This window comes from Salvelinus sp. IW2-2015, linkage group LG20, assembly GCF_002910315.2.
Source record: "Salvelinus sp. IW2-2015 linkage group LG20, ASM291031v2, whole genome shotgun sequence".
NCBI lineage: Eukaryota > Metazoa > Chordata > Actinopteri > Salmoniformes > Salmonidae > Salvelinus > Salvelinus sp. IW2-2015.
This window is the reverse complement of record NC_036860.1, coordinates 47,481,848-47,495,766: the sequence shown is the minus strand read 5'-3', so window position 1 is coordinate 47,495,766 and position 13,919 is coordinate 47,481,848. Positions and strand designations below refer to the sequence as shown.

The following is a 13,919-nucleotide window of genomic DNA, read 5'->3' as shown; positions in this document are numbered from 1 at the left end:
CGTGGGCCGAACAGGACACACAAGTGAGTATAAATTAGTCAACCGTTTTACAGCCTGATCAAATTAAATCAAATCTTATTGGTCACATACACATATTTATCAGATGTTATTGCGGGTATAGTGAAGGCTTGTGTTCCTAGCTCCAACAGTGCAGTAGTATCTAACAATTCACAACAATACACACAAATCTGTCGCGCCTTCTTCACCACACTGTCTGTGTGGGTGGACCATTTCAGATTGTCAGTGATGTGTACGCCGAGGAACTTGAAGCTTTCCACCTTCTCCACTGCGGTCCCGTAGATGTGAATAGTGGTGTGCTCTCTCTGTTGTCTCGATCAGCTCCTTCGTTTTGTTGACGTTGAGGGAGAGGTTATTTTCCTGGTACCACTCCGCCATGGCCCTCAGCTCCTCCCTGTAGGCTGTCTCGTCTGAAAACTTGATGATTGAGTTGGAGGTGTGCGCAGCCATGCAGTCATGGGTGAGCAGGGAGTACATGAGGGGGCTGAGCACACACCCTTGTCAAATCAAATAACATTTTATTGGTCACATACACATATTTAGCAGATGTTATTGCGGGTGTAACGAAATGCTTGTGTTTCTAGCTCCAACAGTGCAGTAGTATCTAACAATTCACAACAATAAACACAAATCTAAAAGTTGACGAATGGAATTAAGAAGTATCTAAATATTAGGACGAGCAATGTCGGAGTGGCATTGACTAAAGTACAGTAGTATTTGGGCCACTGTGTTGAGGAACAGCGAAGTGAAGGTGTTGTTTCCTACCCTCACCACCTGAGGGTGGCCCGTCAGGAAGTCCAGGACCCAGTTGATCAGGGCAAGGTTCAGACCCAAGCTTAATGATGAGCTTGGGGGGTACTATGGTGTTGAAGGCTGAGCTATAGTCAATGAACAGCATTCTTACATAGGTATTCCTCTTGTCCAGATGGGATAAAGCAGTGTGCAGTGTGATGGCGATTGCATCATCTGTGGATCTATTGGGGCGCTATGCTAATTGAAGTGGGTCCAGGGTGTCAGATAAGGTGGAGGTGATATGATCCTTAACTAGTCTCTCAAAGCACTTCATGATGACAGAAGTGAGTGCGACGGAGAGATAGTCATTTAGTTCAGTTAATTTTGCTTTCTTGGGTACAGGAACAATGCTGGACATCTTGAAGCCAGTGGGGACAACAGACTGGGATAGGGAGATATTGAATATGTCCATAAACACTTCAGCCAGCTGGTTTGCGCATGCTCTGAGGACACGGCTAGGAATATCGTCTGGGCCTTCAGCCTTGCGAGGGTTAACACGCTTAAATGTCTTACTCACGTCGGCCATGGAGAACGAGAGCCCATAGTTCTTGGGAGCGGACCATGTCGGTGGCACTGTGTTACCCTCAAAGCGGGCAAAGAATGTGTTTAGCTTGTCCGGGAGCAAGACGTTGATGTCCGCGATGTGGCTGGTTTTCCCTTTGTAATCCGTGATGGTCTGTAGACCCGGCCACATTTGTTTTGTGTCTGAGCCGTTGAATTGCGACTCCACTTTGTCTCTGTACTTACATTTTAATGTTTGATTGACTTACGGAGGGAATAATTACACTGTTTGTATTCAACATATTCCCAGTCACCTTGCTGTGGTTAATTGCGGTGATTCGCACTTTCAGTTTTGTGTGAATGCTGCCATCTCTCCGCAGTTTCTGGTTTGGGTAGGTTTTAATAGTGACAGTGGGAACAACATCCCCTATACACTTCCTGATGAACTCAGTCACCGTGTCCATGTATATGTCAATGTTATTCTCAGAGGTAACCCGTAACATATCGCAGTCCATGTGATCAAAACAATCTTGATACATAAATTCTGATTGGTCTGACCAGTGTTGAATAGACCTTAGCCCGGGTACTTCCTGTTTGAGTTTCTGCCTATAGGAAGCGAGGAGCAGAATGGAGTCGTGATCTGATTTGCCGAAGGGAGAGCGGGGGAGAGCCTTGTAGCCATCCCGGAAGGGAGAGTAACAATGTTTCAGAGTTTTTGTAGCGCGAGTACTACAGGCAATGTGTTGATAGAATTTCGGTAGCGTTTTCCTCAAATTTGCTTTGTTAAACTCCCCAGCTAGAATAAATGCGGCATCAGAATATGTGGTTTCCAGTTTGCACAAAGTCCAGTGTAGTTCCTTGAGGGCTGTTGTAGTATCGGCTTGAGGGGGAATGTACACGGCTGTGACTATAACCGATGAGAATTCTCTTGGGAGGTAAAACAGTCAACATTTGATTGTGAGATATTCTAGGTTGGGTGAACAAAGGGACTTGAGTTCCTGTACGTTATCACAATCACACCATGAGTAGTTAATCATGAAACATACACTACTGCCTTTCTTCTTCCCGGAGAGTTCTTTATTCCTGTCTGTGCGATGTACTGAGAACCCAGCTGGCTGTATGGACAGATACACTATATCCGGATAGAGAGATGATTCTGTGAAACAGAGTATGTTAAAGTCCCTTAAGTCTCTATTGAAGGAGATCCTCACCCTGAGGTCGTCTACTTTATTGTCCAGGGACTGAACATTAGCAAGTAAAATACTCGGAAGTGGTGGATGCTGTGCCCTTTTCCTGAGTCGCACTAGAAGTCCACTCTGAATACCTCTTCTCCGCCGGCGGCATCTTGGAGTAGCCTCTGGGATAAGTAAAATTGCCCTGAGGGGTACGAACAAAGGATCCAATTCAGGAAAGTCGTATTTCTGGTTGTAATGCTGGTGAGTTACCGCCACTCTGATATCCAAAAGTTATTTGCGGCTGTATGTAATAACACAAAAAAACATTTTAGGCTAATAATGTAAGAAATAACACACAAAAAAACGAAATACAACAACGTTGCTTAGGAGCTAGAAGCAGAGCTGCCATGTCTGTCGGTGCCATGTTTTACTGCTTGTATCAGTGAATTCAACTTCAATTGCGCTGCCTTCGTGTGTCTTGTTTACAGCGCGCAGCAGAGGGAAAGTGTACAGACAGACACATGCTATAGTCCTAGCTAGGCTACTAAAATGTTGCAGTCTGGCTTCAGTTTTTAAAGCTTGACAATGAATAACCAAAAAACAAAACACCATGCTAAGGAGAAACATTAGGCCTATTACAGAAACATTTGAGCAGTAGTCTAGGCTGGCAACTCAACTACAATACATTTTGAGTGCACCATTCAGCAATGCTGCATTCAACAGCACCTGTGATCCATGCAGTGCAACTAAAATTTAAAATAAGCAGGCTACTATTCCCCATCGTTTATCAGTGCAATTTTGACGTTCCCTCGTTAGATTTTAGCTTATCTCACACTGGCTAGCATTACATGTTGTGCATAGGCAACTAAGGGAGAGAACCTACCTTTTCAAGGCTGTTTGATCTATAGGAATGTGAAGTTCCCAAATGTAAGAGAACTCCCGTGGTATTTACATATTTGCAGAAATCCATTCAGGTGTATTTTGTAGCTTTTGGCAAATACGATCTAAAATAGGCCTAGTGTAGCTCTGATTGGCTATGGCACACCAGTCTGGGTAGACTCTGGTCCTGGACAAGACAGATGTTTTTATTAGGTTTTATTTACTGCAATATCTATTAATTGTCCAAAACGCATGGCTGATTTCTCACTCTATTGCTATAGAATTTTCACAAATGCTTTACTATACGTCATTCCCAAACATTCTATGAATTTATGAAGGCGTGAAAATGACCATATATAAGTGCTCGCTTGTCCGAAAAAAAAGCTGTCATATTCTTCCTCGGGTGAATATGAACAGATTTGAATAAGATTCATGTAATGAATACTCAGGGAGAAAAAGGTGTAGTTGCAAACTGTAGTCTGTCTTTTTTATGGRGGTTTTGGAGCAATGGCTTCTTCCTTGCTGAGCGTCCTTTCAGGTTGTCGATATAGGACTCGTTTTTACTGTGGATATAGGTACTTTTGTACCTGTTTCCTCCAGCATCTTCACAAGGTCCTTTGCTGTTGTTCTGGGATTGATTTGCACTTTTTGCACCAAAGTATGTTCATCTCTAGGAGACAGAACGCGTCTCCTTCCTGAGCTGTATGACGGCTGCGTGGTCCCATGGTGTTTATACTTGCGTACTCTTGTTTGTACAGATGAACGTGGTACCTTCAGCCGTTTGGAAATTGCTCCCAAGGATGAACCAGACTTGGCTGATTTCTTTTGATTTTCCCATGATGTCAAGCAAAGAGGCACTGAGTTTGAAGGTAGGCCTTGAAATACATCCACAGGTACACCTCCAACAGACTCAAATTATGTCAATTAGCCTATCAGAAGCTTCTAAAGCCATGACATAATTTTCCAAGCTATTTAAAGCCACAGTCAACTTAGTGTATGTAAACTTCTGACCCACTGGAATTGTGATACAGTGAAATATAAGTGAAATAATCTGTCTGTAAACAATTGTTGGAAAAATGACTTGTGTCATGCACAAAGTAGACGACCTAACCGACTTGCCAAAATTATAGTTTGTTAACAAGAAATTTGTGGAGTAGTTGAATAACGCATTTTAATGACTCCAACCTAAGAGTATGTAAACTTCCGACTTCAACTGTATATGTTTATCTGTGTACATTTGTCTGTAAGTTGGTGTTGTACCGTACAGCAATATGGGTCAAACTCTCTGGGGCTCATATTTTTCTGAGAGAACTGTAGCCTACACTCTGAGATAATAAAAAGCTCTAGTGAAATTAATTCTGTTCTGTCACATATCAGGAGATGTTGAGAGAATGATATGGGCAGTGAGAGCTGATCTCTTCACACCAACATAGTGTAGCACAACAAACTACACCAAACACTGCTGTCTTGTCCTGTGGCCTTCAGCCTATTGATCTTCTCAGCCAATAACACAGTAATGGCCGATGGGGATTTGTGACTATCATTACATCCTGACCCAACCAGGGTAACGGACGTTATTCTAATCACAGCCCCTGTCTGACTCCACTTCTAACAAATGGCTCCTAATCGAGAAGTCTTTACACATGTTATGACTCTTTTTTATGTTTTATCTATACGTACATCGCCTGACTCGATCATGTGATTCAAAGACATTGATTTAACCCTTTGTAGATGGATGTGCCTTTTTTAAGATACACAGTCTCCACAGACAACCACAAATCCCAAAAAGTGCCATTTACAAAATAATATCTAACATCAAGAAATTATAGCACCCTCTATACACACTAAAAACATATAGTTCTACAGTATATAGTGCAAAATAAAGGTTATTTGACTTGTAACCATAATGGAACCATTTTGGGTGCTTTATGGAACCTTTTTTTAAGGTTCTATTAAGAACCATACTAAAATGGTTCGAAATGGAACCTGTATGGTGCTATAAATAACCCTTTCCTAAGGTTCTATAAATAACCATTAAAAGGGTTCCACTAAGGTTAGAACACTTTGGGGCTACTGCATATAGAGCCCTTTTTTATGATTATTTTTATAACCTTTATGGAGAATGGTTCTAGAAAGAAAGTAATTTTTTAGAACCATACAGGTTTTTTAATTCTGGTTTAATAGCCATATTATACTCTATTGTTAAAATTCCATAGGTTTTATTATTGTGTTTATTAAGAAGTTGAATCAGGTGACCTAGCTCTGGAACGGCTATGGGTCCCCGAGGAGAGAATTGAGAACTACTCACTTAGTCAACGGTTCTCATTTGACACAAGGCCAACTATAAGTCTTTCAAAATACATTGTCACTGGCATTGTAATAGCATAACACATCAGATTAGATCAACTGGAATGACACTCTCACGATTGAACAAAAAGAGCTGTACGCAAACTACGCCCTAAAATATTTGAATGAGCCACCGCCCCTACATTTGAACTTTCACTAAAATAGGAAATAACCCTTTTGAACTGCAAAGAACCATTAAAGGTCTCAAAGGGTTCTTTGGGTCAGTATGTTTTTTTTCTTCTTTGGGTCAGTATGGTTCCACATAGAACCATCCCCCTTCCCAAAGAACTCTTGAGGAACCCTCATTTTTGTGTGTGTAGTGAGACACCACATTACTTTTCTCACTAGAGAAAATCCTTTGAAAATAATTTGAATAATGCAACTCGTTTTCCACCAACTCAGATGGTTGTTTGTTAGCATTGTCCCACTTTTAACATGATGCATACAATCCAGTCTTACATGTTCCAGGTCTCTTGAATAGAAAAAAACTTTTTATATTTTCGTTAAGTGGGAGACATCTGCTATGTTCCATCTTCAAACTGAATATCCATCTGTTATGCAGYTGTTTTGAGGAAGCATGAGAATGCATTAAAGAATGAGTAGCAGCAGATCCACATACCATCCCACATTATTATCGAGTGAGGCTGAGGTGAGAGAATAAAGAGTATCTTCTGCGATGAAAGAACATACAGTGCATTCGGAAAGTATTCAGACCCCTTCACTTTTCCCACATTTTGTTACGTTACATCCTTATTCTAAAATTGATTTAAAAAAAAAAATCCTCATCAATCTACACTACAAAGGGAAGCACAGCCGCGAGCTGCCCAGTGACACCAGCCTACCAGACGAGCTAAATCACTTCAATGCTCGCTTCGAGGCAAGCAACACTGAGGCATGCATGAGAGCATCAGCTGTTCCGGACGACTGTGTGATCATGCTCTCCGTAGCCGACGTGAGTAAGACCTTTAAACAGGTCAACATACACAAGGCTGCGGGGCCAGACGGATTACCAGGACGTGTGCTCCGGGCATGTGCTGACCAACTGGCAGGTGTCTTCACTGACATTTTCAACATGTCCCTGATTGAGTCTGTAATACCAACATGTTTCAAGCAGACCACCATAGTCCCTGTGCCCAAGAACACAAAGGCAACCTGCCTAAATGACTACAGACCCGTAGCCCTTACGTCCGTGGCCATGAAGTGCTTTGAAAGGTTGGTAATGGCTCACATCAACACCATTATCCCAGAAACCCTAGACCCACTCCAATTTGCATACCGCCCAAACAGATCCACAGATGATGCAATCTCTATTGCACTCCACACTGCCCTTTCCCACCTGGACAAAAGTAACAACTACGTGAGAATGCTGTTCATTGACTACAACTCAGTGTTCAACACCATAGTACCCTCAAAGCTCATCAATAAGCTAAGGATCCTGGGACTAAACATCTCCCTCTGCAACTGGATCCTGGACTTCCTGATGCGCCGCCCCCAGGTGGTGAAGGTAGGTAGCAACACATCTGTCACATCTGGCTACCCGGACTATTTGCATTGTGTGCCCCCCCCCTCAACCCTTCCTTTTACGCTGCTGCTACTCTCTGTTTAACATATATACATAGTCACTTTAACTATACATTCATGTACATACTACCTCAATTGGGCCAAACAACCAGTGCTCCCGCACATTGGCTAACCGGGCTATCTGCATTGTGTCCCACCACCCGCCAATCCCTCTTTTACGCTACTGCTACTCTCTGTTCATCATATATGCATAGTCACTTTAACCATATCTACATGTACATACTACCTCAATCAGCCTGACTAACCGGTGTCTGTATGTAGCCTCGCTACTTTTATAGCCTCGCTATTATTCACCTAACACCTTTTTTGAACTAGAGCCTGTTCGGCGCACGTGACAAATAAACTTTGATTTGATTTGATTGATTTGATTTGAATACCCCATGATGACAAAGCAAAAACTGTTTTTTTGACATTTTTGCAAATGTATTAATAATAAAAAACTGAAATACCTTATTTACCTTATTTACAAGTATTCAGTCCCTTTGCTATGGGACTAGAAATTGAGCTCAAGTGCATCTTGTTTCCATTGGTCACGCTTTAGATGTTTCTACAACTTTATTGGAATCCACCTGTGGTAAATTCACTTGATTGGACATGATTTGGAATGGCACACACTTGTCTATATATAAGGTCCCACAGTTGACAGTGCATGTCAGAGCATAAACCGAGCCCTGAGGTCGAAGGAACTGTTCATAGAGCTCCGAGATTTGTGTCGAGGCACAGATCTGGGGAAGGGTACCAAAACATTTCTGCAGCATTGAAGGTCACCAAGAACACAGTGGCCTCCATCATTCTTAAATGGAAGAAGTTTGGAACCACCAAGACTCTTCCTAGAGCTGGTCGCCTGGCCAAACTGAGCAATCGGGAGAGAAGGGACTTGGTCAGGGAGGTGACCAAGAACCCAATGGTCACTCTTACAGAGCTCCAGAGTTCCTCTGTGGAGATGGGAGAATCTTCCAGAAGGACAACCATCTCTGCATCACTCCACCAATCAGGCCTTTATGGTAGAGTGGCCAGACGGAAACCACTCCTCAGTAAAAGGCACATGATAGCCCGCTTGGAGTTTGAAAAAACGCACCTAAAGGACTCTGCACATGAGAAACTTTTTGGCCTGAAAGCCAAGCATCACGTCTGGAGGAAACCTGGCACCATCCCTACGGTGAAACATGGTGGTGGCAGCATCATGCTGTGGCGATGTTTTTCAGTGGCAGGGACTGGGAGACTAGTCAGGATCGAAGGAAATATTAACAGAGCAAAGTACAGAGAGACCCTTGATGAAAACCTGCTCCAGAGCGCTCAGGGCCTTAGACTGGGGTGAAGGTTCACCTTCCAACAGGACAATGACTCTAAGCACACAGCCAAGACAATACAGGAGTGGCTTCGGGACAAGTCTCTGAATGTCCTTGAGTGGCCCAGCCAGAGCCTGGACTTGAACCCGATCTAACATCTCTGGAGAGACCAGAAAATAGCTGTGCAGTGACGGTCCCCATCCAACCTGACAGAGCTCGAGAGGATCTGCAGAGAATAATGGGAGAAACTCCCCAAATACAGGTGTGCCAAGCTTGTAGCGAAATACCCAAGAAGACACGAGGATGTAATCGCTGCCAAAGGTGCTTCAACAAAGTACTGCGTAAAGGGTTTGAATACTTATGTAAATGTGATATCATTTTTTTTTGTATGCCTTTGCAAACATTTCTAAAACCTAGTATTTGTTTTGGCATGATGGGGTATTGTTTGTAGATTGATGAGAGAAAAAAATTATTTAATCAATTTTAGAATAAGTCTGTAACATAACAAAATGTGGAAAGGTCAAGGGGTCTGAATACTTTCTGAATGCACTGTATATACATATCATCCATTTGATAATTTCATCTGACATTAAAAAGTGTGACTAATAAATAATAATAACTGTGTTATTGTCCAACAATGTTAGTGTCTGATGAGGTAACTTTTCTCCATATCTGCCCTCTAATGCTAAATAGATGAAAAATGAAAAATTACAGTAAGACACAAAAGTTGGAAAAGTGAAAAACGAATCATCATTATGAGCAATTGTAATCCAATTAGCAATTAAAATATGGAAATACAGTTCCAAGCACTGTATGTAAAATAAATGTATTCTAATCTTCAATTGGCCAGTAATTTAGAAATACACACTAGAAGGCTCTAATTTAATAAATGTGAAATACATGAATATTATTGAATTGCTACACGTTGAAATGTCAGGCTTTGTAGGCTCTCTGGTCAAAGTCAAAGGTTATCCAAGTTGGCTACTCTTCTATTTACTCCCTCTTCTTCTTCTGATGTCAATTTCAAAGGGAAAGTGACATAAACAGATTTGTATTATATCATGGCACTGGTGGTGCTATGAGTGCTTGTGGTGTTATGAAGGCTTCATGGAAGTCCGACCTATAATGTTCCCTTCGGATTTTCTGTTGTGTCATGCCATTAACAGACATGGTTTTTAACAAATGGAAATACCACAATAGGCAAAACCCACACAGAAGGACAAATGTCAATTTATAACTACAAAATCATCACAACGAGAGATGGTTTTGCACTTTAATAGATGAGCCCGCAAAGGCATCAAACAAGCTCCAGATTTCCTCATATTTTTTCTCTTTATTGAGTTACACTACAATCTGAGTGGCTAATTCTGTTTGCTGACACATATTTGAATAGTCTGCCTCATCCTTAGAGAAGTACAGTTAGTGAAAAGTTAACATGCCAAAAGAGTGCTTCTGACAGTCCCTGTGGCTCCCAGACACATCCAATGCTGCCAGAGGAAGTCCGTACGATTTTGGAAGCCCACTCTGTCCACAACCATTCTCATCTAGAATGAACCAGAGGGTCCCATCGCATGCCATTCGACAAAAACAAATGCAAAGACCTGACATCAGAATACACTCCAACATGTCGAATATTAAATAAGCAAAAAGATAAATATATTTATTTCAGTTAAAAAATAAAGAAAATCAATCTATAGGTTATTGTCTTCAATAAACACTGCAATATTGAGCTGAATGCAGTTCAGGTAAATTATGTCTGAGTTTCTTGCTGAAGCAAAAAACGTTTTTTCTTGGGATAGCTAGCTAGCATCAAACTGAGGTTGGCATTGGCTCCTCTTTGAATTTAAAACATTACATTTACTCAAACTAGAAACAGCAAATACTGCATCTAATCACAATGGAAAAATGTGCAACTGAAATGTGCACAGAGCACATGTTTACTTTACTTAGCTTTGCTTGGCAGAAAGGCTCATACCTGCTTGTCAATCATGTGGCAGATATCCATATTCGGTCATATTGATCACTATAGCAACTGGAGGCATTTCATGAATCCTGAAATATCTAAAAGCCATCCATCCGCTCCAATTATAGGTCAATTTCTCCACCCCGGCAATCAAATTAAGTAGTCAGTTCCAGAAATGAATGAGAATTCATTCTACAAATCTAAGAGAGGAAAATTATTTTACCAAAGCTATCCTCACAGTCACAGTAAAGAGAATTGGTACAAAGTAAATTCAACAACTTACAGCGTAGGCTATAGCAAAATGATGCAACCAGAGATAGGGGGGTAAATAAAGCCCAACAGTGGGATACACTGCAGGCTTATTCATGTGCACCCTCATTACAAGCCTATCGCTGTGACCTTACAATAGTGCCCCAAGTGAACAGCAACTAAGAGAGGAGATATAACACTGTCAAGTGCCATTAACTTTTTTTTATACCACAGCTACAACACAAGGTAGTGAGAAGCATATTTGCCAGAGGAATGTGGAATTGTCATTTCAGAGAAATATTAACATGCAGTTTTCCAACAGAACAACAGCAATCTCTGTTGAATAGTATCCAAAGGATCGAGAAGCATTTCCTACAGATGATAACTGTGATATTCTCAATGACATTAAGTCTTTTGTGAAATATCCCAGCTATAGACAGACATGACAAGTTACTACGTGTCTTCGTATACATTAAACATTTCTACATGTGTACCATTGTGCTTCATGTGTCAAGATAATTGCTATGCAGTTTAGACATAATGTTTCTCAATTTAGTGTAGACTTGGCTGACCCTAACCTCTTCTTTTTAAATGTTCTTAATGTACACACTTGACTAGTGTACTGTGCATGACAAAACTAAATATCACTTCTATCTACTACAGTGTAGGTAACTCACAATAAAAAGTAATATAACAGAGAACCGAAACCGTCATTTTGATTATTAGGCTATACAGCAATTGCTGCAACAACCACCTCTTTGGAATATCCAAGGCTTAATCTGAAAGGAACTGGGGCTTGTATAATAGTCCAACTTTCTTTGACAATCACAGTGGTGTGAAAAAAGTTTTTTTGCATACAAAATATAGTATATCCGGAAAGGAAACAATTAACAGATAAACTATAAAAGATCAACCATATTATGAATCTTTAACAATTACTCCAGCTTAAAATAAGTTGTATATCCTCGGGCTCTGAATTAACTTATTCGCATGCCACTTCAAAGCTCATAAAGCCGACATTGACACACAACAGCATTGAAATGTTTTCATGTGTTCAGTGTTTTTCTGGAATTGTTCTCATCAATTTGAGCCAACTCTATACCCTACCATCAGCAAAGCGATGTGCAGTGACAGCTCAGAAGACATATGTGGGATGATTGTCTTCTAATGCTATAGCGATCAGCCTACAATCAATATAATATTGCATTAAAACAGACATAATTTACATAGGCGTCAAGCCAATGCCACTGTGGATATAGCCCCCAAGTCGGTGCAGTAGCCGCTCATAATACATTGAGAGGGTGGGGGGGAAGCAGTGCCCTCCATATGTGTCGTTAATTAAATGAAACACATTGCCATCATTTAGTGTCGTGGTACTCACACGCATGTGTGACGGAGAAGCTGTTGGATGATTCGAGGTTGTCTACATTATAATTGAGATGGAAAGGTTTCTCCGTCACATTTTGATTGGTATTATACAGCTGAACAGCGAATCTGAAGGCGCTGTGCTCCTGCACTGTAGAGCGCATAAAAAGCCCACCTAGAAACGAAAGAGGAGAGGAGAATGGGAAGAATTGCATAGCTTAGTTGCTCATATTCTGTTTCATGAAAACATAGTATGACATCAATATCAGCCCTTATATATTATTTTCTATCACTGACGACAAATGATAAGTCCTATTTTAAGCACCAAGGTATTTCACATTACTATCTGGATGAGCATCGCTTTACCTGGAATAAACATCAACCAATTCATTCTACTGTGATTCATTTGTTAATGTATCATCTATACTGCCCAGTGAAGTGGTGGAAAGTTCTGCATGAAGATACTTAAATAGGCAAGTATGTGCAACTTTTGGTGATTTATTTTACCCTCCCCCCACTCTTAAGCGCATTGTTTCTCTTAGCTAGTCTGCTACCTCTCCTTAGGGTATGACTGATGAACTTGACAATGAATTATGCAAATAATAATCAGTGCAAATGAAGTCAGCACCACACGAGCTTTTAATGTACATTTATCTCGTTTTCTTTTTAGGCTAAAGAAAAAACATATTAGTAATTTCAAATATAACTTACCTATATTTATCTGGTTTGGAAACGCTCCATGCGATGTACCAAAAAGCCACACAAAAAAAAGGACAGTCGCTATTATGCGATGCCCCATTTTATCAGACCTCTGAATTTAACTCCTCAAACGAATCTGATATAGGAAAACCATGTAGGTACACAAGCCTATTCGCAGAGAAAATCCACCAGATGTGCAAGGAGCTCTCAGCCTCTCACTGTGGACTACGAGTGACATACATTGAACTGCGAGCCGAACTGCAGCAGAGCGAATGTTCTTCCGTTGAGAAAAAAGGCACAGACTTTCTCAAAGATGGTTGCGGAGCGAGAAGATTATATTTTTGTGAATAAGGATCCAATTGAGCCAGCAGGGGGACGTTGATTATACTTGATCTGACGTTCAATTATAACAGCATCCTCGCCATGCCGCCACTGCAGACATGTGGGCTGGGAAGAATCAGCGCGGGCACAGCTATACAGTGTTTGTCTGCATGGTGCACAGACAAAGCGAGTCCAGATATGATGGTATCTACTCTGTAGTCAAGTGGGCTAGTTGAGGGAAAATTACATTTTTGGTATTCTTTAATGCATCTTCTATAGCCTATTGGGTGAAGATGTAATGATTCTACATGAAAAAATAAGCATTAGGCTATGTGATTTTCCAAAATGTATGACAGTTATATTAAATGAATGCCAGGCAAATTGGTGACCATTTCATCTCCTGTGTAATTGGTCTCTGGAGATATTCCTGAAGACATCACAAGTTTTTATCTCCTGAACTAATAACCCTGTAAGTAACCCAGGCCCAGCCCAGGTGTTAGGTAGACTTCAAGTCCTATGAGTCAGTCAAATATATTTCCCATCAAAATAGTTCCTATGACAATGAAAGTGAATGAGTGCCACTTCAGGTTTTCATTAAAATAATTCCTCCCATGATTGCAGTTGTCTGCGCTGCCTGCCTGTCAGTATCTTTGGAGCGAATGTGATTGAGTATGTCAGTTATTCATTCTGGGGTTACTGTGTAATGTGAAACAGGTGCTGCTGCAGCGCCCTATCAGACCC

The 13,919-nt window shown here is 41.0% G+C and overlaps 1 protein-coding gene across 1 annotated transcript in view; it reads right to left on the bottom strand.

Moving 5' to 3' along the window:
- gria3a (glutamate receptor, ionotropic, AMPA 3a) overlaps positions 1-13,336 on the bottom strand; it is a 128,016-nt gene extending 114,680 nt beyond the window's left edge. Inside the window, exons 1-2 of the mRNA XM_024012019.1 lie at positions 12,870-13,336; positions 12,175-12,333 (exon numbers count right to left, since the gene is read on the bottom strand). Of these exons, the coding sequence (XP_023867787.1) occupies positions 12,175-12,333; positions 12,870-12,957 (247 nt within the window). The 5' untranslated portion in view covers positions 12,958-13,336. The remainder of the gene's footprint in view (positions 1-12,174; positions 12,334-12,869) is intronic.
- Positions 13,337-13,919: the final 583 nt, after the last annotated feature.